General features: G+C 37.1%; 1 protein-coding gene across 2 annotated transcripts in view; it reads left to right on the top strand.

Annotated features, from left to right (window-relative positions):
* Positions 1 to 15,669, top strand: part of LOC131954242 (snake venom 5'-nucleotidase) — a 35,003-nt gene extending 19,334 nt beyond the window's left edge. For both annotated transcript variants that reach the window (XM_059317813.1, XM_059317812.1), the window contains exons 2-12: positions 3,931 to 4,109; positions 5,141 to 5,216; positions 5,669 to 5,806; positions 7,076 to 7,289; positions 9,996 to 10,181; positions 11,496 to 11,693; positions 12,211 to 12,342; positions 12,877 to 12,993; positions 13,474 to 13,635; positions 14,007 to 14,210; positions 14,949 to 15,669. In XM_059317813.1, the coding sequence (XP_059173796.1) occupies positions 3,967 to 4,109; positions 5,141 to 5,216; positions 5,669 to 5,806; positions 7,076 to 7,289; positions 9,996 to 10,181; positions 11,496 to 11,693; positions 12,211 to 12,342; positions 12,877 to 12,993; positions 13,474 to 13,635; positions 14,007 to 14,210; positions 14,949 to 15,160 (1,782 nt within the window). In that variant the 5' untranslated portion in view covers positions 3,931 to 3,966 and the 3' untranslated portion in view covers positions 15,161 to 15,669. The remainder of the gene's footprint in view (positions 1 to 3,930; positions 4,110 to 5,140; positions 5,217 to 5,668; positions 5,807 to 7,075; positions 7,290 to 9,995; positions 10,182 to 11,495; positions 11,694 to 12,210; positions 12,343 to 12,876; positions 12,994 to 13,473; positions 13,636 to 14,006; positions 14,211 to 14,948) is intronic.
* Positions 15,670 to 26,514: the final 10,845 nt, after the last annotated feature.

Raw genomic sequence — 26,514 nt, 5'->3', positions numbered from 1 at the left:
TAGAAAACTTAATACATTGTAATAGGAATTGATTAAAATACTCTATGTTGACAGAGTTCAGACAAGAATTTGGAAAAATATCGTATTTTAACAAAAATTCAACTGTAATTTTGAGAGGGGGGGGGGTACAGGCTGAGGTCTGACGTTATTTTAGGGGAGGGGGAGTGGCTTTTTGTGACGATGTGTGACGGGGGGGGGGGGGGGAAGGTAAAAATCGTCAAACAAAGCCTGACGTCATTTATGGATGACCTCTAAGTCATATATAAGATGTCTTATACACGATATCCTATAAAATGTCATATGGTTCTATACAAAGAGTCATTTATAAAACGTCTGAAGCTTTATGACTTATCTAATATCTTCAATGCAGATGTCCTACTATAAATGTCCTTACTATCTCATTTTAAACCACCTATCTTTTTAATTCTGTGTATACTAAGACCAGCGCCACGTCAACTTTTTTTCTCTAGAATTTTATTTTTTTCCCAGAAAATACGCAAGACATCATACACATAAACGTCTGTTCACGTGACAATAAAAACTATAAATTGTTAACACTATCAATAAACAATTAGACTAGTTCGATACGTGACCACCTAATTTTTTTTACACACGAGTTGTCTCCCATTTTTAAATTCTCACCTAGAATATTATATCTTCCATGTTCCTTTCATTAATTTAAGAAAAATCGAATTTTAATAGATCGCCTCTTTCTTAACAATTGGTTAAATGTGATTGCTAAAACAATCTGTTTTAATTAGTTTATCGTCATAAAAGTAAGACACAATTTTTTTAGTAAAATACATACATAATTTATTTTAATTAATTTAACTGTAGGAAAAAAAATGCAATTCAAAGACTAAATTTGACTTTTATACATCGGTTAAGTTTTTACTTAGTTAAATCAAGTAACCTTACCTTCCTAGATAGGATGGTCGACTCAACCCCCCCCCTTCCCCACATGTTAACAGATACTATATTTTTGTTTGACACAGAGAGTTGACCATTCATATTTAATTTCCTTAACCCCATTGTTACGTTTATATTGTTATTGTTTTAGTTCGTCAGAGTAAACTAAACCTATTCGCGTTTACTTATTGCCTTTTTCTTGTGAATACAAATGTTTATAGACACGATACATAGCAAGGCAGCATTGAGACTAACATGATGAATTGAGAGCTTTGTATTGCAGGTTGGATGATATGAGCATAGTTAGTCTGCCCTACACGTCACTTGACTTAGTCTTTCATATCAAGTTTTGTCAAGCTTTCGTGATAAGCATTACAATCAAACACCCCAATCTCCACGCCCCTCCCCAAACTTACCAATCCAATACAGGCCCCTAAGGTATGGTAATCTACTACAGAAGGTTGGCACATTTCGTGTAGACCTTACAGTTTGTCTGTAGTACCTCTACAACTATAGACCTTTTAACTGTAGTCTATAGCGATAGACCTTTTAACTGTACTCTATATCTATAGACCTTTTAACTCTACTATATAGCTATAGACTTTTTAACTGTACTCTATAGCTATAGACCTATTAACTGTATAAACTCTGTAGTTCTTTTAACTGTAGCGCCTCTATAGTTATAGACCTTTTAACAGTACTCTATAGTTATATGCTTTTTAATTGTAGAAACTCACTAGCTATAGACATTATAATTTTAGAAACTCCATATTTATAGATATTTTAACTGAAGAAACTCTATATATACAGACACTAAAACTGGACTTTTTCTTTTATTGAACTTAAAACTTGACTGTAAAACCTATACATTTATAGACTCCTAATTCGACTGTAAAACCTACATTTATGAACCTTAAAATTTGACTTTAGAACCTCTATGATCACAGACGTGCTAGCTGGACTGACACGACCTTATACATTGACTAGACAAACAGTAAAACCTTTATATTTATCAGCTAACAGACAATTTCATGAAGTGCGTATGAATTCTTTTTATCACGAACTTTAATACACTCTACACACAAAGCCCAACCCTAACTCCTACACCCCCTACCCCTCATCTTTCCACAAAACGAATTCACTCCCTTTGATTTATTTACCTATCGCACCATATTTACACATAAAATGGCATTTAAATGTCAATGGCGATATTCCCAGTATGAAGTTCTAATTTTTTTTTAAACTTTGCTTTTCTTATACCTTATATTCAGCAGTCTGCACTCATGCTAAAGGGAACTCTCTTGTATATCGGGTAAATAGAGACACGATCACATTAAAGTGCGCATATTAAATTACGCGTTGATTCTTTTAGAAATTATATCAGCACTTCATGCGAAGTCCATACTTACAAAAGCTTTGTGTATGTCATTTTCTAGGGGGAAAATTTCTAAATGTAAATTTTGAATATGAAAAAATTGTTAAAAAATTGATTCATGAATAATGTGTTACACATACTCAACTTACATCGACTGAATGTAATAGAATCGTAATTTGAATCATTTTTCTCATACACTAACGGTTGTAGAGAATCGTAATGTGAATTCATACACTAACGGTAGTAGAGAATCGTAATGTGAATTCATACACTAACGGTAGTAGAGAATCGTAATGTGAATTCATACACTAAAGGTAGTAGAGAATCGTAATGTGAATTCATACACTAAAGGTAGTAGAGAATCGTAATGTGAATTCATACACTAACGGTAGTAGAGAATCGTAATGTGAATTCATACACTAAAGGTAGTAGAGAATCGTAATGTGAATTCATACACTAACGGTAGTAGAGAATCGTAATGTGAATTCATACACTAAAGGTAGTAGAGAATCGTAATGTGAATTCATACACTAAAGGTAGTAGAGAATCGTAATGTGAATTCATACACTAACGGTAGTAGAGAATCGTAATGTGAATCAGCTCCAACGTCTATTAAATAGTGTAGAGAATCGTGATGTCTCCTCATCCTGTTTATAAATTTATTCCCCTGACCATGTATCCCCCCTGTCCTAATGTTAGTTTCTGACATAATCAGTTTAATACGACTTTACTTATCTCCCATGTGTAATATAGATGAATGTAAGGGGAAATAATTCTATATACCTCTCCCAGTGTCTCCTCTGAATGGAGGAGATGCCGTATAAAGTTTTAACTAATAATCATTCGTAAAACATTTCTAAACATTATATTAAATAACTTGAGGAAGAAAAAAAGATTAAAATGTGAATATTCATTTAGACTTTACTATAAAAAATATAATCCTAAAATAAAATACCACACATTTAAATTGGTACAACTTTTTACCATTAAAATTTAAACATTTTAATTTGTGATTGCTATTTAGTATTTGGATCCTTTGAGCTGTTCAACCACTGATTATAATTAGTTCATGCAAGATAGTAACATGAAAATTATCATCCTTTCAACTAGTCCAGGGGTCGGCAACCTGCGGCTCGCGAGCCGCATGCGGCTCTTTTGATATCAAGATGCGGCTCTCCAGATCCTTGCATAAATACTATTAATCTTAATAAAAAATATAAAAAATTTGAAATAAAAAAATGTTAGTGGCTCTTTAAAACCAGGAAAATTTTGAAAATTGTAACTTTTGGCTCTTCCGCTTCAAAAGGTTGCCGACCCCTGAACTAGTCAACTTAATTTGTTGAAAAAAAATAATTAGTTTAGTTTCGACGTAAGGACATGCCGACTGGCTCGGTAAAGCGGGATTTACATAAGAGAGAACAGGGGCGATAACGGGTGATAAACTAATTCTTATGTGTCGTGTCCCTTGCCCCCTTTCTGCGACTTCTTAAGTCAATAATTCCAGTCTTTTTTTTTTTTGGTGGGGGGAGGGGGGGGGGGGGTGGGGGGGGGGGGGAAGAAACATGGAATTATTTACCTTGTCATTCTAAGCGAATTTCACTAAAAAAATTATCTCACCATTAACGAATCCGTTCTGTAACCTTCAGTCCAGTATAGAGCGTTGTGACGGTGACCGCTGTACCATGTTACCCCACCCCTGTAGAGGCCTGAGGCTGTACCACATCCTGTGTTTGTGTGCTGCCGTGTTGTGCGGGGTCCGTGCCGACTTCAGCCTAACCATCCTACACACCAATGACGTGCACTCGAGGATTGAAGAGACAGATAAGTGAGTTACATTTTTTTAATTCACGAGTTACCTTTCCTTTTGAAGTTTTTTTTTTAGAGATTATCTACCTTGGTTCAATGTTTTGACAAGAACGTCGATTTGTTTTATTTATTTGTAGTAAACAACGCAAAGAAAAAAAAAATGAAGTAAAGATTGTTTATGAGAACTTGATAGACTTACTATTATCTTTAGACATATGCTCGGATTAAATATACAATAAAATCTACAAGTTAAGCTTTAAAATAAATATGGGGTTCAGTTTTTCTTGACTATTTTCTTTAGCTTCGATGCATTTATAAATAAAAGAAGATTTTTTTTCTCATGAAGTTCTTTTAAAAGAGTTAGTATTGTTCGCGTGGGTCATCGTGGTCTTGAGTTCGGTTCCAACCCAAGCCAGTAGTTTGTCCCAGCTTTCATATGAACCTGAGATTATTAAAGATGTCCGGGCATCTTATAATGCTGATCTCATAATCATCGTCTTTTTCCCTAACCGCCTAATTTTCCCTAACGTAAGTTCGTGAGTTAGGGACCCATTAGAGCTGGGTGGACTCTGGGACGTTTTACCGTGCTGAACCCGGATTCGAACTCGAGACTTTCGGGTAAACAGTTTAGCGCCCTACTGCTAGGCCACGCCGTCTGATAATACTGCTCTCATAATGCCAAGCTTCAAACAGACGAAATTTAAGTCATCTGTGCTATGGACTATCAGCTCTAAACGTGTATTTTACTTTTTTTTGTACAATTTTCAAGTAATTTTCTTGATTTAGCAAACACTACTAATAAACTTTCCTCAAAACTGTTAGCTCTACAATCACACATTCGATGTCGATCAAACTATTAGATCCAAAAACTATTATATCATAACTCTATTAAATCCTAAATCTGTCACATACAAAGTTAGTTACATACTCTATTTTATAAGAAACTCTTTTCCATAAAAAGTTTACTTTATTCAAACTCTATTCCCTCTAAATGCAGTTTCATCCAAACTCTACTCCACCTATCACACACCAACTATTTTACCCCCACAGAAACAGCGCCCCCTGTTCACAAGTCCTACAGAACGAGGGAAAATGTTTTGGCGGTGCCGCCAGGATTCGAACCATGGTAGCTAAGCGTTATTTTTTTTTTTTAATTTTTTATCCATTGCACAAATTGTAGTGTTGAAAGTTGTTTGTAATAGAACTTTTAAAAGTATATTTAAAAAATCTTGTTTTAAAATCGTTATAATATTATGACACGTTTCATAATGATAATAAACTAAGATCAAGAACTTTATTTTTTTTAAAGAATTATTTCGCATATTACAAACTATCAAAGGAATTACATTTTATTGATAGTAATTTAAGTAGATTTAACTTCAGTTCTCTGATGAAGATATGAATAGTTTTAAAATATTTTTTTTTTTAAATTGCATTAAAATTTGTTAAATATAGGGCTAATTCCTAGTGTTAGTATCATGCTATGATTAGTGTGAGAGTTGGTGTATTTTTCAATGGATTGGAAAGGTCAGGTTGTGGGTGAAGATAAAGAAAACTAAACGACTTCTCTTCCAACAGGTGAAGAGGAAAAGGGCCGAGCATAACAACACGATACTTCTGGACGCCGGAGACCAGTTCCAGGGAACTCTGTGGTTCTACCAGTTTGGTGGAATAGTCAGCGCTCAGTTCATGAACCTTATTGGATACAACGCCATGGTGAGTCGAAAGATAATCTCTTCATTATCAGGTTTAGTGAAGAATGTGAGATAATTTGATACAACCATATGCCCGTCATTACATCCATATGCCATTCGATGCACTCATATGCCCGTCGTAACAACCATGTATGCCAGTCAATACAACCACATGTCCATCATCAAAACCATATGCCCGTCATTACATCCATATGCCCGTCATTACATCCATGTGCCCGTCGTTACAACCATATGCCCGTCATCACCACTATTATACGTCCTGTTAAAACCCCCACATTAGTCCTTTTTAGAGCATTAAAATTCATATTTTTTTCTGGACAAAACGAAAGATAGCATTTCAGATATTCTGTCCTGAGGTATTATTGCACCAGAGGGGACGGCGTGGTCGAGTCGGTAAAGCTCATGGTTGCTATACCGAAAAGTCTTGAGTTCGAACCCTCGGGCAGATGAGGCTGGGTACAGCCACTTTTCTAGGGGAGACAACTCCAAAATCAAACAACAAAGAAGCAAATCCAAAAAGAAAAGCAGGCTGAAATCGGAGTCAATGGCCTTAATGGCGCAGTTGACACGTATCCTTAATTGTGATGGAGGCTTGGTCGAGTCGTCAAAAGCTAATGGTTGATAAATTCGAAAAAAAAAGTCTCGAGTTCAACCCTCTGGCAGATAAGACTCGATCCCTTCCAACACTAAAAATTAAGAACGAAGAAGAAGAAAAAAGAAGATTGCAACAGACAAAATTGTCCTAATATATTGTTCACAAGACATATATCTTGATGTAATTTGTCTCGATATATTTTTCTCAAGGCAATTAGTCCTAGGATATTCCGCCCTTAGATATTTCATTAAAAGACAATTTATCCTTGGTAACTAGAATTTTTGTCCTGAGTTTTATACTCTGTGATATATTTGGAAGCTTAGCTCAGGATGAACTATTTTGATTAGAAAATAATGCCGTAAACTTGCTTATTTATAAATAAATAAAAATTAAAAACAAACAAGCAGTGCACAATCACAAAATTTTAGTATGCCTGGCCTAATCTACCGAAGGTGATTTTAATGGTACCAAAATCTTAACACTGTCGTAGATCGGATAAAGTGCCGTGAGGTTGTGCACATTTTCCACTGCACAATATCATTAAATGTTCTACCCACCCCTATCTCGTTTAAGGTTATAAAATAGGTGTTTAAAAGAATATACATTTTTCTGATTGAAGTGAGTTTGAAACATAAAATTGGGATTAAACTGTTACGTATTTAAAAAAAAATTCAGGCTGTTGGAAACCATGAATTCGACAAAGGTGTGATGGGATTAGCTCCCTTCGCCATGAACTTGACCTTCCCCTTGCTGTCCAGCAACATGATCCTGGACAAGACGCCCGAGCTGCAAAAGTTCATCAAGAAATCGGCCGTGGTCATTGTCGGCGGTCAGAGAATCGGCGTTGTGGGGTACACGACGCTGGAGACCGCCTACATTTCTAACCCAGGTTAGGAACGCCTATGTCGTCAGGCTAGTCCTGGTTGTTGTGTAAAGTTGAAGGGAAATACCAGGGGCGAGGGTTGGGATTTACTATCGGGGACAAACTGGGGGTTGGGAGGGGGGGGAGGGAGGGTTGAAGCGCTGAAAATGAATGTAAAAAAATGACCTTTACAATGAAGCCGATATAACCATATAACCGATAACCATATCGGGTTCGGGTTCCGAACCCAATTGGGTTCTGAACCCGTAAATCACGGGATAAATGTTATATCCTCCACTCATCCACGACGTCACATACCTATTTGAAAAAAAAAAAAGTGTCTTACGGGACGAGCCTAGTCCCCCGAGTTCACGGGCAGCGCGCTACTGAACATGGGTGTTGACAAAAACTAAACAAGGTGGCTTTATTGGCTGGAAAAAACAGTGGCACTGTACAAGTGTAAAGTTGTTTACGTATTCTACTGTTGATAAGATCATCTATCTATATATATAATTCTCTTCTGGGAGCCGTTAGAAAACAAGCTGCAAGCGCCTCCTCTCTTTCTCTCTATCACTATCACTACCACCCCCACCCCACCCCCACATTCCGGTGAGTTGTGGTCACGCTAAATGTTTACAAAGCTAAATGTTTACAAATCGTAGAGCCGTACAGCCGGGTTTCTATTAGGGGCAGATAATTTAGTTCGATTTTAAACTTACAGGAGGTAACTAAGAAATAACTAAGAGGAGACTACTTTCACGGGGGGGGGGGGGGTTGTAGGGTCGGGGTGAGGGGAAAGGCGGGGGAGGGGTAGTGTTTTAAAGCAAATATTTTCAGTGGCAGCATTGGTACTGTCGAATTTACAAATTATGAATTACTGAAGAGTAGAAAATAAAACAACTAAATAGCGGCGTATGATACGCCGCGGGTCGGTTCGTGTTTAATATTATGGGTATATTAAGGATCGCTGCAAGTGTTAGGACCAGGGCTAGGATTCTAGTTACAGTTGTGCGATTCGCCGGCGTTTTGGGAGAAACCGAACACGTTTAATTAATTAATTAATTAATGTAGGAGTATATTAATTAAATTAATTGGTAAAGCAATATAATGTTTTATTATTTTAATTAATTGGTGTACAATTTATACAATGTTATAGTATATTAATTAATTGGTGTAAGAAACGTTTTGTTCTTAAGATATTTGGCATGCGCTGAGATCATTGTCCGTTATATATATATATATATATATATATATATATATATATATATATATCTATAATATAAGCGGGCTGTGCTTGTCCTTCCTTCCTTCCGTCCGTCCGTCCGTCCGTCCGTCATCGCTATAGATTTTGGGACTATAAAAGTAAACTACGCACCATGCTGTGCTTTTCAGTGCACCGCAGTGTCTTATTATAAGTAATAGAGTAGGGTTTGTTTATATAGCGGCATAGAGCTATTTTATAATTGCCACGGTTTTTACTCTTTCGCATAACGTCAAGAAAATATTAAATACACGCAAACTGCTAAAACGTATTAAAAAGATTAATGTCAAATATCATTTTCGTTTAGGCTCCCAGAAAAAGTGGATACATTTTAATAACATAATAACAGCAGGGTAGAAAAATCAAATTAATTTAACTCTTTTCTAATTTTGACAAAGGAGGTAATTTAAAAATACATTAAACTCACGCTAATAAAAAATGTGAATGCAAATATACGTTCGTCATAGAAGGAATTAGTGTTGCAATAATATAATTAGCAAAATGTGAATGCAAATTATTCGGATGTGTAAGAGGAAATTATTGGTAGAAAATTATAATTAGCATGGATTGATAAAAGGCAATCTTTTATTTATTTTATTCACTGAATGTAGGCCCTACTGTTTATTACTTATAATTTTTAAACAACTATTCAGCACTATTATAGGCGCGTCATCACGTTCATTAGGTGCGCAATGGTTTTAGTTATGAAACTCAATTGTAAATTTTTAAAATTTAAAGTACTGGGAAAAAAAATGCGTGAATGGATAAAGTGAAATATTGTAGGTAAAACACGGATATTATAGATACTGCCTATTATTTATACAGCTTTCTAATTATTATTCTATCTTTCGGGTTTTATAGGAGAGGCGTAGCGAGGGGGGGGGGGCATATGTCCCCGGGTGCCGACCTTAGGGGGCGTCAAAGTGGGTTGGAAAAAATGTGCGAGGGGGGGGGGGGGGTGGTTGAAATCGAAAGTTTTAGGGAGGGGGGGGAAGGGGTGCAAATCGAAAGTTTGAGGGGGGTGCAAATCACCGGAAAGGGCGCGATTTGGCGCTACGGGCTAGATTGTGAGCAATATGCCTTTATGATTGCATTTAAATTGTGTTTATGTTATGAGTGTTGTGTTTGTTTTTTCGTTGTTTTTTTTTGCGTTCGTTTGTGTTGTGTTTAGTTTTGTTCTGTTCCCAAGTTGGTACATTTAAAAAAGATTTACCGTGGCGGAGCACGGGATGCAGCTAGTATATATATATATATATATATATATATATATATATATATATATATATATATATATATATATATATATATATATATATATATATATATATATACATATATATATATATATATATATATATATATATATATATATGGGGTTGGATGGGTGGGTTTGTGACTGTGTGTATTATATTTTAGATTTTTTTCGTTGTTTAGACACTTCAGCGATGTCTTATTCTGCCGATTGATTACAGGGACTGTAAAGTTTTCCGATGAGCTGGTCGCCGTACAGAGGGAGATCGATGCCCTAGTGGCCATTGGAGTCAACAAGATCATCGCCCTAGGCCACTCTGGGTACGCTATAGATCTGGACCTGGCTCATCGCTTGACCGATGTGGACATCATTGTGGGCGGACACACCAACACTTTCTTATACAATGGTAAGCTCAATACAACCAATACTTTCTTATACAATGGTAAACTCAAAACAACTAACGCTTTCTTATACAATTGTAAACTCAAAACAACTTACACTTTCTTATACAATGGTCAACTCAATACAACTAACACTGTCTTATACAATGGTAAACTCAATACAACTAACACTTTCTTATACAATGGTAAACTCAAAACAACCAACACTTTCTTATACAATGGTAAACTCAATACAACCAACACTTTCTTAAACACTGGTAAAATCAAAACAACTAACGCTTTCTTATACAGTGGTAAACTCAAAACAACTAACACTTTCTTATACAATAGTAAACTCAAAACAACCAACACTTTCTTATACAATGGTAATCTCAATACAAGCAACACTATTTTATACAATGGTAATATAAATACAACTAACGCTTTCTTATACAATGGTAAACTCAAAACAACTATCACTTTCTTATACAATGGTCAACTCAATACAATCAACACTTTCTTTTACAATGGTAAACTCAAAACAACTAACACTTTCTTATACAATGGTAAACTCAATACAACCAACACTTTCTTTTACAATGGCAAACTCAAAACAACTAACACTTTCTTATACAATGGTAAACTCAAAACAACCAACGCTTTCTTATACAATGGTAAACTCAATACAACTGACATTTTCTTATACAATGGTAAACTCAAAACAAGCAACACTCTTATACAATGGTAAACTCAATACAACCAACACTTTCTTATACAATGGTAAACTCAAAACAAACAACACTTTCTTATACAATGGTAAACTCAAAACAAACAACACTTTCGTATACAATGGTAAACTCAAAACAAACAACACTTTCGTATACAGTAGTAAACTCAAAACAACCAATACGTTCTTATATGTTGGCTAAAATAACCAATTATTTCATACACAACGACAAAAACTATCGACTCATACATACTCAGTTTGATTTTAAATATAGCTAGTTAAAAAGAAGTTGCGAAAGTATAATATGCACCAATGCATTTTATTTTTCTAGTAATCGACATGAGCTTGAGTTTTAATCATAATCCTCGACACATACCTGAGTCCTAACTTTTAAATCTGATCTTAATCCTTACTTTAACTAAGATACCTAACACCGACCGTTTTCTGTCTTAGCAAAATAGATGGTCTTCTAATAAGAACAAATATACTTTGTACTTTATTACTTAAAAAGGTTCAATTAAGATTTGTAGGCCTATATCATGTATCAATCTTACACCCACGCCTCCCTCCCCCATCTTAGTACAACGTTGAGTCATTGTCCAATGTGTTGCAGGTACCAGCCCGTCCACGGAGAAGATTGAGGGGATGTACCCGACGGTGGTAGAGTCAATCAGCGGGGGTAGGGTACTTGTCATACAAGATTACGCTTATGGCAAATATCTAGGGGAGCTAAATGTGGTCTTTGATGACGCCGGGAGAGTCAAATCATGGACGGGAAATCCAATTTTGTTGGATAACTCAGTCCCGAAAGGTGAGAAACTTTGAGTTCTGTCTCTATCTCTTTTTATTTCTTCTATCTCTTTTTCTTTCTCGTTTTCTTCTCTTTTTCTTTCTCTTTTTCTATCTGTTTCTGTTTCTCTCTCTCTCTCTCTCTCTCTCTCTCTCTCTCTCTCTCTCTCTCTCTCTCTCTCTCTCTCTCTCTCGCTTCATATATATATATATATATATATATAAACGTCCATAAATATTGATTTAAATATACAAGTAAAAACACATACACAGATACATTAAAAAGTTAAATTTTTAATTACAATTGCAATAAGTGTTCTTTTTTGTTTCCTTTAACAAGTAAAAGTAGTAAAGTTCCCATTTCGAGCTAGACAGTCATTAGGGCAAAAGAAGTAGAGTTCACTTTTCTTTAAACGAGACGCACTCAAATGTCACGTTTTTCTTGTAGTATTAACACCAAATTTTCCCAAATTACACCCAGTTTATCGTCTTGAGACTTTGCCTCTACCTCTATTAGTGTTGTTTGTTTATCTGTCCAGATAATGAGACAGCCGCGTTGGTGGATAGCTATCTGCCACAGATCGACCAGATAAAGAAGAATGTCGTTGGTCAGACCTACGTCAGCTTGTTAGCTGATAGGATTGTCTGCAGAACAACCGAGTGCAACTTGGGTAACTTCCCTTTGTTGTTATGTTTGCAAATGGCAATATGATTTTGTTGTGACTTTTCTCCGGAATACAACTAATTTATACATTTTTTATAAGATCTAAACATTTTATGTAAAATTATTCACAGTTTAAAGATTTTTATGTTTAGAACAAAGCAACGATGCACAAAAAATTTTATATTTATTTTGTAAGTACTGTGTTTGTAGGATAAGTCCCTAAATTTAAGCATTGTAAACAGAAGTTGAGTTACAAACATTTTGTTTGTATCTGTCCCTAAAGTAGACTTATGTACACACCTGAATTTCGTACCTGCCCTTAAAGCTACTTTTGTACACAATTGTGCTTGTACCTGTCGCTAAAATTGACTTATGTACACTCCTTCATTTTGTACCTGTCTCTAATGTAGACTTTAGTACACATCCGTTTTTTTACCTGTCCTTTAAATTGACTTTTAACACACCTGTACGTAGTGTCCACTGCTGTACCCACCTGTGTTTGTACCTTCACCTGACCTCTATTCTGACCCCCCCCCCCCAGGTAACCTGGTGACCGACGCCATTGTCTACCACAACCTACGTAAGACCAACACCAGCTGGAGCGACGCGGGGATGGCCGTGGTGAATGCGGGGAGTTTTAGGGCATCAATCAACATAGGTAACTAATCTTTACCTGTGCTGAACTCTCCACTGATATACATCTACTCTGAATATTTTTCTTACCTGGGGAAAACTGTGTGTCAGAAAAGAATTTTAAAAATGTGAAGCATGCACTGTAATTTTTTTAGTAGTAGGAAACTTCTTCTACGTAAGCTTAGTAAAATCCTACTTGTTACTTTAGGAACTCAAATTAATACTTTCCCTACAAAGAATCTTATTTCGGACACAATATATGTTGTTCTTGCATCTATGTAGCATGTATAAGATGCTGATCTGTATCGCCTATGTGTAATTTTGATCTTTATAACAATGCTGTCCATATGTATAACGTAATTTCGATCCCGATCTGTATTATAGCCTATGTGTTGTTATTATAAGTAGGGCCTATAGTATACGTCATCTTGACATGTATATCCTATGTGATCTTACCACGTTTATAGATCGTGATATAAAACACATGTGTGATCTTGACCTGCAGGCAACATCACCACAGAGAACGTCATCTTTGTCCAGCCATTCCGTAACGAGGTGGACATCATAGAAATACTGGGTCAGACCCTGGTGGACATGTTCGAGTTTTGTGCTGAGAAATGGACCAAGAGGGCGGACGACGCTTTCGGTGGTTTTCTGCAAGTTTCAGGTGAGTCAAGTTTTTTTTTTGTTCCAGCTAATTATTTTTGGTTTACCCACTGGCTCACTCAGTCTCACCTAAAGTCTCACCTAAATTATCACTAAAGTCTCACTCAAATTCTCACCTGGCTCACCCATTGGCTCACTAAAAGCCTCACCTAAAGTCTCACGTAAAGTCTCACCTAAAGTCTCACCTAAAGTCTCACTAAAGTCTCACTCAAATTCTCACCCGGCTCACCCATTGGCTCACTCAAAGCCTCACCTATTGTCTCACGTAAAGTCTCACCTAAAGTCTCACCTAAAGTTTCACTAAAAGTCTGACCCGTTACCTCGCCTGCCATCTCTTCTAACGTCTCACCCATCCCACATCTCCCCCCACAGGCATACAGGTGACCTATGACCTGAGCCGCCCCGTGGGCCAGAGAGTGCACGAGGTCCTGGTCGTGTGCACCGAGTGCACCATCCCTAAGCTGGAGCCGCTGGAGGTCAACAAGAAATACAAGTTGCTGACCAGCAGTTACATCATCAACGGTGGGGACGGCTACAGTATGCTGCCTGGTAAAATCTTGAACAGGATCCCTATAGGTGAGGTGAAAGACGCTGTATACATAGTCTTCGTTTGTAGTACACTATCTTTGTCTGTTGTACACACACGTACCCAGTCTTGGTATTTGTACATGATCGTCATCTGTTGTATATCTTCATCTTTGTACACAAATATACAGTCTTTAATCCTGTTGTACACCATCTTTGTCTATGGTATATAATTTGTGTCTGTTGTAAATAAATATTCATCTTTTGTACACACACGTATACAATCTTTGTATATTGTACACAGTCTTCGTCTGTTGTATAACATTTTCATTTTTTGTACACAAATGGAAACAATCTTTGTATAGTGTACACGATCTTCGTCGTTTGTACACAATCTTCGTCTTTTGTACACATATGTACACAATATTTGGATATTATACGCGACCTTCATCTGTTATACACAATTCGTGTAATATTTTGTAAATAAATGTACACAATTTTTGTATATTATACAATATTTTTGACCGTTGTACGCAATATTTGTTTTTGTCTGAAATCGTCTTTTAGTATGAAATCGCAAACTATATTTGTTGTACATAAACATTTGTCTGCTTTGCTCAAACTTCGCTTGTTGAAAACAACCGTCATCTGATGTACACAATCCTATTTTGAAGGCTGTACATAATCTTCGTCTTTTGTACAAAATCCTCTATCATTAACTGTACACAATCTCGTACACTTATACCTTATCCCTTTCCATTAATTTTATTTGATTTTTTGAACATCCAGGTGACCTAGACACCGACATATTCCTCGACTACGTCCAGAAGTTCAGCCCGATTACCATCGGCCTCCAGGGCAGGATCCGCCATCTTGCTGACGTCATTGATGAAACCTACTGCCCGTCCTCCCATAACGGCGTCTCAGTCCCCATGTACTCCCTAAGTTTAACTGTCACCGCCTTCCTTACATCGCTGTTGTATTCTATGTTGGTCTGTTGATGCTAAACTTTATGACGGTCTTACGGTTATAAATAAGCAGCGATTCTTTCAGGCATCTCTTCAAGGGGATAGGGAGGGGGGGATATATATAATGTATGGAAATTACTTTTACCATTAAGTCCCCCCCTCCCCCCGGAGCAAAATGACTGAAAAAAAAACACTATAATGAGAGCAATTAAATCACTAATCAGCAATATCTATAAATTAGAGAAAAGTCTATGATGTTGCCCTCTTTCTTATTTTTAAAAATTTTAATATGCAATATGCTTTACGAATGTTCAACCAAATTTTAAGTAGCTTGATTAAAGTAATTTTAATAAAAATGGTTAACACATTTAGAAACAGATTTATTCTTTAAGTAACTCTGTTATCGGCTTTTCAAGTTATTCTTTTAAATCGAAATCGATGCGGACTGTCACCAATCTCTTTCTGACAGAGTATCGATCTATATCAAACCCGGTGTCTCGATAAATACAACCTGGACATAACCCCCCCACCCCCACCCCCCCCCCCCCTCACACACACATACATACAAATACACACACACACACACCTTCAGCCCCACTCATAAAATATCCTGGACAAAACAAAAACGAAAATCGACTTACACCATCAAAAACAAATCCATCGCTACTATTTTTCAGCATCATTAATTTATATTCTTAAAAGTCTGTGTCGGTTTAACTTTATTAAAACCCGAAATCCATATTTTTTAAAATCATCAATTTTATGTGTTATCATTCAATACCCATGCACTTTTAGCATATCGTTGGTAAACAAAGAGATTGTCTATTATGCCATTTTAAGTTTTTAAAATCATAAACTTTATATTTTGGTTGTATGTTTTCTTAGTCAGCCTTCAATGTAGCAGCTACCATCAAGCTATTGTCGACTATTCTTCTTGTTGTTGTTTTTTTTTGTAAATATATAAATGAACAGAAATAATTGTATAAACTGCAAGATGAAAAGATACATTTTCCAATCCTTGTCGAAAATAACATTAAAGAAACTTTTTTTTCTTTTACAATAAAAACAACGCAGTGTTATTTATTGTACACGGCGAGGAAAGCCAAAATAACCAAGATTATGAATTTTTAAAATACTTTTTAAAAACCTTTATTTCAATGTAAATGATTATCGCATTGTATTTACCATGAATAGGGTCGGGTGTAGATTTTTAGCATGTTGTTATATTTTTTACTGGATGGTTTTGTTTTGTTATTAAATACTTTTTAGAACTGTTTTTATTTAACAACACTGTTGACATCATGAACGATTTGAATGAATAGGTTAACATAACTTTCTTGCGTACTGTTTTATTTTTTTTAACTCAAGATAAAGCTGAACACGTTTCTAAAATTAAGATATAACAATGTTTTCCCTGTGTAAACTTATCTGTTTTCCATAGTTTAAAAATAAAAAACAGTTTTAATAGTTTTGGGTTGAGGGCGGAGGGGTTCCTAGACAATTGATATCAAGGGGAGTGGTGGTTTTACGGTAATGTTATATTACTTGGTGTGTTGGTGTATGAAAATGTCATATTTTTGTATAAAATTATATGTGCACTATGCTTATAAATAGCGAAGACGTAAACGTCTTTTTGTGTGTTTTTTTTTGTTCCGTGAGATTTTCATGTTACGGTTCTGTTTTTTAAAGTTAACTTCTGACAATCAAATGTGCTATATAATATAGTAAATATAGGCTACCATGCGACCCGCGACATCTAGTGATTTCCTCTATTGCTTCTCACATTCCAAAAAAATAGATTTTGTTTTTTACTAAGTGTAAACTTCAAATACATTGTTGTGCCATAATATTTCGAAAAAAGATTTGGTGACTTAAAGCTAGAACAAATAGGCTAAAAACTTTATGATTTTATCTTTTGTAAATTGTAAAGTGTGCTAGGTAACCCTATTGAGTCAAGTATTTCAACTATTCACTTGTTTATATACACGAAAAAAAATCGAATTACTTGTTTCAATGGTATTATATTTAAGAAATATTTGCATAATCTTTTTGAAATCCATATATATATATATATATATATATATATATATATATATATATATATATATATATATATATATATATATATATATTTGTGCGTGTGCCGTGTTTGCGTGAGTGAGGAAAATGACCATTAGATTAGCTAATTTATACATAATCCAGTAAAATTAAATTGAATTCACCTCAAGTGTTCAGCTGTACTTTTTCTTCTATTTATTGATTTTAATTAAACTACTTTGCATTATTTTACCGTCTCATCTTATTGTAAGCTCCTGTTGAAGCTTCATCAATGTCAGAGAACATCTATCAATGTTACACACTTGTTGTGTAAAATATATAACAGTCTTATTTGTATGTAGAAAACCAAAAACCAGATAGAAAAATGAAAAAGAAGTAACCTTGTAATTATTTATACTATTGGTTTTGAGTTCGAATTTTAGTGGTGGTTTTTTTTGTCATACTTTATTATTTAAAAACGAGAAAAATGGCCCGTTGAGGAAGGATACAACGGGCGCTAGGCTGATAGTGCTGTCTCTTTTCTCTAAACTAAAACCAACCCACCCCCCAACACACATCCCACCCCCCCACCCCCCACCCCCCACACACAACCCCCCCCCCACCCCCACCCCCCCCTCCCCCACCCCCCCACCCCCCACCCCCAAAAAAACATGTCTACCGTCCCATTCAACGAAATATAATTATATACTTTTTCCAGTGTCCGCCCCCTCCCCGAAAATTCTACCCCCGCCCCCGAAAATTTCAAGTACCCCCCACCCCTCTCCGGGGAGGAAAAAGTCTGAAAGAAACACTGGTGTCGCGCTTAGCCACTACCCGAAGAATTGCATTAAACAAATTGCAAGAAAACCACTTTTTAGATTAGACACATTAATTAGGCGGTAATTTTATTATAGAGTATCGATGAAGAAATTTCTTTTGAGTTGGGGAGGGGGGGGGGGGCTCAGACGTTCTTACGCGGGGGGTGGGGCTTCGCCCCTCCCCGAAGAATTGTATGAAAGAAACTCTTCACGCAAACCATTTAGATTAGACAAAATTTCCTTTTTATTCAATGTTTACTCGAGAATCAATGACGTCATATTACTGTGTGCACTCTCCATCTTGAGATTATTTTCTACTCTATGCTAAATGTGACCGCGTCATACTTCGTTTTTCGAATTACTGTGCATGTTTTTATTTTGCTTGTGTTTTCTCTACAGCGTTCTTGTCAGATAGATAGATACATAGACAGACAGCGAAACTATTAGTATTAATATTCAAAAGGTATCTTTGTCGTACACTCCACCCCCCCCTCCCCTCCGCTACTCATCGCACCTCACCCCCACCATCGTCTTTATGTTTTATTTACCTTGATTGGATGTATGTACAAAAAGCTGAACTTGAAGCGCTTTCTTCGGTCTATTTAAAAAAAAATCTAAATATTAAGGGGAAGCAAATACAAAAACCTGTATTAGAACTTAATTATTTCCCTTTCTGACTAATTTAAAAAAAATAAACACCAAGAAGGCTCAACTCTCTCAACTTCGGTTTACAAATTTCAAAAATAAAATAAAAATTGCAATAATCGTCAATTTAAGAAGTTTTACCCAAAACTGTCATTGTTTTCATAGATGCAATGAGAACAATTCTTGAAACAGTAGTGACACACTAACGAAGCAGCCCTTCTCATAAGCACGTTACAGTGAAAAGCACTTCAGACCCTCCCCCCCCCCCCACTATACATACCATCCACCCCTAATGACGAACGAACACCAACTATTTATTTAGCTGCAGATAAGTACGTGTGGAAAGGGTGGGGGGGGGGGGGGGTAGACCAGTGTTTCTTCCAGACTTTTTTCTCCGTGGGGCACTTGACATTTTTTTGGGGGGGGGGGGGGGGGCGGACACTGTTAAAAGTATATATTTTCTATATAAATTATCTAAATTTCATTTCGTTCGGGGGGGGGGGGGGGGGCGGTAGAATTTTTTCGAGGGGGGGGGGGGGAAGAGATGCCTGGAAGAAACTCTGGTAGACTTGATAGAAAAATTATTAGAATATTTTATCTTTATGCATGTGTAAAACATGGTAGATCATTATATAGTAGAACGTTATATAGTAGAACGTTATATGCAACATTCGAAATACATATTTTGTGTTTCGGGACCTGAGTATAAACTTTTGAAATACCTCACACCAAAATACGCGCACTCTACTTCATCTACTCTGCTGACACGAGAAGAATGCTTAAGTACGTATTTTATGCTTATGAGTTATACTATTTCGTTCCGGGAATGTGGAGAGGGCTGTGGATTTTATTCTGTAGGGGGGGGGGTGGAATTGAAAGAGACTGATTCACTCAACATTTCAACCCATCCGTACTGAGTTTGAGTATTTTTGACAGATGTATTGAATTTAAAATTAAAAAAAAACTTGCAAAAGATAAAAATGCAGGTTTTTTTTGTCTGCCACTGGTCTTATCAGCACTATCACCCCCACTCCCCTACCACCAACGCCCACCCCCGACTATCACCACACCACCTCTCTACTATCTGTCTCCTTATCAGCACCACCATTTGCCTCTCTGCTACTAGTATCAACAGACCATTACGCAAGTTCTGGTCTCTGAAGCTTCTAGTGGCCCTGCAGGACACAGTTCAGTTGAAACCAAAGGCCCACAACCCTGGTTGTAAATCATTGAGAGTGCTGTGGCGTTGATTGCTCGTTAAGTTTAGTACAAGAGGATTGGGTTTCAGTAGGGTACAGATCTACACTTTATTGGCTAGAGGTAACGTTGTATATACATGCTTGGTTGTCTATTTTATGCTTTATTTATTACGTGCAATTTTAAAAGGGCTGTACAGTTGGACATGTATGTATGAGTATATATATATATATATATATATATATATATATATATATATATATATATATATATATATATATTTACGTCTATATATTTGTAGTTTGTAATATATATATATATATATATATATATATATATATATATATATATATATATATATATATATATATATATATATATATATATGTATATATATATACATATATTGTCAATTATTTCACCTTCATTGCTTAATTAATTAAACTGCATCTGTAAAAACGTGCTGCTACTAAGTAGAGAGCATTTACCTTGAAATGTTACATATCTTATTACATTGTCTTTGACAAATGACTGCATTTTAAAAAAAAAATTACTAATCTAGAAGTATTGCTAGTTTTGCTAAACAAATATGAAATAAGTATTAGTTGTCAAGTTTTAATGATTGACTTTATGATCCTCCGTACATCCTTTCAAATACACAAAGTTAGTATTTGGTATTTGTATTATTTTAGTAATAGGTCAAAATATCGACTATCAAGCTATTATTTACTGCAAAATATTCGAGCTGTATCCCATAGTAAGGCCTACGTATCTCGGCCCATCCACTCTACAGTGGGCACCTGCCCAAAGCCTGGGGTAGTGAGCACGGATAGTAAGGGTGGGGACCACACAATTCACATATTTAAAAAAAATGATATTTTTTAAATTTCCACTGGGTAGATGTAAAAGTGTGCTTATCGTTTTAAAACAAACAAACAAATAAATCACTCGTTACTAAGGAAATCCCATTTTTTAAAAATCTGAGCATTAGTATTTGATATCGAAGAGCTGTTTTACCGATATCTGTGCGCAAGTAAGAAATATTGATGAACCGTTCCTAATGAGTTCGCTCATTAAACTGAACATTAACCGATTTTTTTATCAATCTGTCAATAGAGAAGTGGAAGGAAGGGCACGCTCTATAAACGAGCGATTTATGAAAAATATTAATACGAATCTAACAATGTGAAGGGGCGTTTTGTTTAGAGCTAGATGTAGAAAATATTGTCAAAGATCGAGAGAGTGTTTTGATATGGTGTATGAGTAAGGGCAAGGGCTATGTGAATTGGATATTATATTGGCCTAAATAAAATACTCCTGACCAATTGGCTGAAATTGTCGCGAACTGGTTGCTGGTGAGGAAAAAATATAAACCTAGAAATATAAAAATGAAATGTAATCACGTTATATGTAGTATGGTGCATACAATGTCGCATTGCGTGTTATATATAATTTGTTATAGAATCACTTAATATCAAACCAGACCATCAAATTTTTTTAATTCGCAATCAATTATTATATAATGTTCGTGTTCCCCAAAATATCGGGGGCCGTAGGCTGCTGCCCGCTTAGCCCACCCCTTTTATCCGCCGCTTCATCAGACAACTACAGATGGTTAAAGCAGCTATCAGCTTGTAAATCTCCAATGACTTCATCTAGGCCCGTTCACTTATGAATAAAAAAAGATAGATCCACATTTATCCCCAAGTAATCTATAATAATAGTTTCGCTGTCTGTCTATCTATCTATCTATCTATCTATCTATCTATCTGTCTGACAAGAACGCTCTAGAGAAAACACAAGGAAAATAAAAACATGCATAGTAATTCGAAAAACGAAGTATGACGTCGACACATTTAGCGCACAGAGTAGAAAATAATCTCAAGCCGGATAGTGCACACATTGATATGACGTCATTGATTATCGATATTCAATACAAAGGCAATTTGGTCTAATCTAAGTGGTTTGCGTGAAGAGTTTCTTTCATACAATTCTTCGGGTAGGGGCGAAGCCCCACCCCCGCGTAAGAACGTCTGAGCCCCCCCCCTCCCCAACTCAAAAGAAATTTCCTCATCGATACTCTATAATAAAATTACCGCCTAATTAATGTGTCTAATCTTAAAAGTGGTTTTCTTGCAATGGGACGGTAGACATGTTGTTTTTTTTTTGGGGGGGGGGGGGGGGGGGGGTTGGTGTGTGTGTGTGGGGGGGTGGAGGGGTGGGGGGGGGGTGTGTGTGGGGGGGGGGGTGGGGGGTTGGTTTCAGTGTTTCTTTCAGACTTTTTCCTCCCCGGAGAGGGGTGGGGGTACTTGAAATTTTCGGGGGCGGGGGTAGAATTTTCTGGGAGGGGGCGGACACTGGAAAAAGTATATAATTATATTTCGTTGAATGGGTCGGTAGACATGTTTTTTTTTTGGGGGGGGGGGTGTGTGGAGGGGTGGGGGGGGGGTGGTGGTGTGTGTGTGGGGGGGTGGGGGGTGTGGGGGTGGGGGGTGGGGGTGGGTTGGTTTCAGTGTTTCTTTCAGAGTTTTTCCTCCCCGGAGAGGGGTGGGGGTAATTGAAATTTTCGGGGGCGGGGGTAGAATTTTCTGGGAGGGGGCGGACACTGGAAAAAGTATATAATTATATTTCGTTGAATTGGACGGTAGACATGTTTTTTTTGGGGGGTGGGGGTGGAGAGGGGGGGGTGGAGGGGTGGGGGGGGGCGGTGTGTGGAGGGGGTGGGGGGTGTGGGGGGGGTGGGGGTGGGGGGTGGTGTGTGGGGTGGGGGGGTGGGGGTGGTGTGTGGGGGGTGGGTTGGTTTTAGTTTAGAGAAAAGAGACAGCACTATCAACCTAGCGCCCGGTGTATCCTTCCTCAACGGGCCATTTTTCTCGTCTCTTATAAATATGTATGATGGCTGGGGGTTTGTACAGGGCGTTTGACACAAATGCTTGACACAGCTGCCGATCATTTCATTTAGTGTATGTTGTTTTTGTAATAATTTAAGAGGTCATTTGTATAGCTATTTTTTAGCCTTGTGTTTATTCAGTTGGTGGATTTTTATAGTGGTGTAGGTGAAATAATTGAGTTGTTACTGTAAATAATGGCGTTACAAAATTGTAGAGATAGGCATCGGCTTCACCTGTGAGAATATTAGATGGTTTTAAATTCTGGTCAGGTCAGGTGTTAGGCAGAGGCGTAGCGACCCTTCCCGGCGCCCGGGGCGAACTTTCAATTTGGCGCCCCCCCCCCCCGCTTATATATAATATATATATATATATATATATATATATATATATATATATATATATATATATATATATATATATATGTGTGTGTGTGTGTGTGTGTGTATAATTATGTGTGTGTGATAGTGTGTTTATATATAAGCTTGTGTGTGGGTAAGAGTGTATTTGTGTGTGTAAGCGTGTGTGTAAGCGTGTATGCTACAGTCCGGACAAGGTTTAATAATTACATTGTATGATTTTCATTCCTTAAAACTTTACGACAATTTAATTCCCATTAAGATGCGTTTAACTTTTTGCGAAAGATTAGTAATGTCAGTAAAAAAAAAATAAGCCTGATCTGTGTTAGAGGGTACTTTGTAGCTAACGCTAATATGTTTAGACCAGCCTTTTATGTTCTAGTTTTGGAACGATCTCTGTTGTAATATGGTACATAGTTGGATTCGAAGTTTGTTAGAGTAAGGACACACAAGTGACATACAAGAAGAAGTTATCAGAAATATTTATTGTTCACATTGGAATACGACATGGGTATTTCGTTGATTGGTTGATGGTATGACAAAACAAGCTAGAGAAAACAAACTGGAATCCAACGGATGTTAACAGCTCGTAGTCTTGGATTTTGCAGATTTGCCCTGCCTTCTCGCACACAGTTTCTTCCAGGCATCTTTTCGGGGGGGCGAAGCCCCCCGGAAAATTTTTTACGCCCCCCCCCCGAACGAAATGAAATTTATATAATTTATATATAGAAAATATATACTTTTAACAGTGTCCCCCCCCCCCCCCGAAGAAAGTTTACCGCCTCCCCCCGAAGATTTCAAGTGCCCCCCCCCCCCCCGGAGAAAAAAGTCTGGAAGAAACACTGATCAAAAGTATCTGATCTCTCACGTTGAAGTTGAGAGAATCGTAAGAATCTTACAAAGAACTAGTCGCGTCTTTTTTTTTTAACAAAACTGGCTATTGAAATTGTACATTACGCGTTAATACACTTGGTTTCTTTACTAAGTGTTAAGAGAGTTATCTACTCACCAATCCAGTACAAATACTTGCGTTTTTTGTTAGCGAAAAAAGCGCCCCCCCCCCCCACCCCCACACACACTCATCACAACCATCTTGGACAAAGTTTGTAGAGCGGTTTTTAACGTAACTAACTTTTTTTTTTAAAAATGTTACACAATTATACAATGCACAGTACAATTCGTTTCTTTCTGAGAGCTAAAGGTTGTTTACTCAGAATCCTGTGTAATTTTGCTATTTTATTTAGCCTAAAAGCGCCCCCCTGCACCATCTTGATAAAAGTCACTAACGTATTTTACAGTTCAACAATCGTACAATACGTTTTAATACAATTGGTTTTTTTAATAGTGGTAACGTTTATCGACTCAACAATCTAGTGTAAATTCTTCCGTTTTAAGTCTCGAAAAAGCGCCCCCCCCCCCATCTAGGAAAAGCTTCAAAGCGGTTTTGCCGGTCACTGTTTCTTAAGAGTATATGTTGTACATTAAGAAATCAAGATAGAAAACAGTTAAATCAGTATGTAAATGCGTGTAGCCATTACATTTCTTAACTTAGACAGTTTATAATTCAAAACTGCAGCATAAAATCTGCTTTAAAAAATTTTTCCCACCCCTTTTGGCGCCCCCATAGGGTCGGCGCCCGGGGCGGCCGCCCCCCCCCCCCCGCCCCCCCCTAGCTACGCCTCTGGTGTTAGGCATTGGAGTGGAGAGTTTGGACATTGAGGTTAGTACATAGTAAGTAGTTCATATTTTAACATATCGTTTTAGTATGAGTAGCCGTGTGTATGTAGGTGGGGGAGGGATGAGCAATATGTTAAAAACGGGGTGTGGTGATGGTGGTTTAGTAAGAATGTGTGGAGGAAAGAAATAACGTAGTGTGTTTGGTTAGAAAGACGTAGCCTTATGCTAGAGAATGTCAGAAACATTAATAGAGATGTGTTTTGAATTAAATTTTACACTTTGTATCATGAGGAGGAGGGGGGTAACCATGTTAAGAGGAGGCAACAGTATAGGAAAGGGAGGAGCCAGATAGAAGAGGGAGTAGCTGGATAGAAGAGGGAGTAGCTGGATAGAAGAGGGAGTAGCCGGATACGGATAGAAAAGGGAGTAGCTGGATAGAAGAGGGAGTAGCTGGATAGAAGAGGGAGTAGCCGGATAGAAGAGGGAGTAGCCGGATACGGATAGAAGAGGGAATAGCCAGATAGAAGAGGGAGTAGCTAGATAGAAGAGGGAGTAGCCGGATAGAAGAGGGAATAGCCGGATAGAAGAGGGAGTAGCTGAATAGATGAGGGAGTAGACGGATAGAAGAGGGAGTAGCATCTTTTAAATAAAATGTAGCCTATCTCTCTCTAGAAAAACTTTCTAGAAAAATTTAAATCTTCCTTATAAAACATCATTTTCTAATAAAACTTATCTCTACATAGTAAAACTTATCTTTTTCAAATAAAACATACATATTTATTTTAAGTTATCTTTTTCAAATAAAACATACCTCTTTCTTATAAAACTTAATTTTTTCTAATAAAACTTATCTCGTTCTTATAAAACTTATCTAATTCTAATAAACCTTATCTTTTTCTTATTCTGGTAACCATACTCCTAACTATGACCTCACCCTACTTCTGACCTGACCTTCTCTAATGACTAATCTTAACTTGGCATCAAAAGGTAAACAGTCTGAAAATTCTCGATACGATTGTCTAATATCCTTTTGGTAAACACCTTGTTCCGAGTTTTTTGAAAACTCTTTCCCGCCAAAACATGCCACCGATGAATCATGTTTGCCTTCTGGGTTAGTGTACCTCAGTACACCAACGACAGGGTTTCTTTCAGCTATTTATTTCCGGCACTTTAGACTTTCAAGGAATGGAGGGGTACTGGTTTGAAATTTATATTTCATATATAAATTCTATTTCGTTCTGTAGGGGAGGGGTGGAGTTGTAGACGTGTTTCGAAGGGGCACCCCCCCCCCCCCCGCACTAAAGAAAGACCTGAAAGAAACTCTGACCAATGAGTGGTGTAATTTTCACCTTTGAGGGTTTTCCCCATGGGTAACGGATACCGATAAGCTAATACCATTTCCGGTTGACGTCGTTTAAATTAAATGTCGGTCAAATTTTTTTTATTCCATTAAAGAAATGCCAGTACGGTTAGAAAAAGAGCAGACGCGCAAACATTTGCTTTAACCGGAAGTTGTGACTTTCATGATTAAAAAAAATGTTTTCTTTTTGTTGAATTGTGCAGCTTATTGCGTCCTACCCGGCAACTGGCAACTTGTTCTCAATGTATTGAGTGGTCAGATTTTTAAGCCAAGGTGTAGGGGAAGGTATGGTTTATATATTGAGGGGTGGGGTGGGGGGCGTTGTGGTCAAGAAGTAGATCATACAACATAGTATATGGATCTGTGTGTGTGAAGGGGGGGGGGGTGTTCTAGGCTGAATCGGTGT

Source organism: Physella acuta, unplaced genomic scaffold (genome assembly GCF_028476545.2).
Source record: "Physella acuta isolate Inbredline_101_S28 unplaced genomic scaffold, ASM2847654v3 ptg000984l, whole genome shotgun sequence".
Taxonomy (NCBI): Eukaryota; Metazoa; Mollusca; class Gastropoda; family Physidae; genus Physella; species Physella acuta.
Note: the sequence above shows the minus strand (reverse complement) of the source record. Positions and strands in the feature narration are given on the sequence as shown.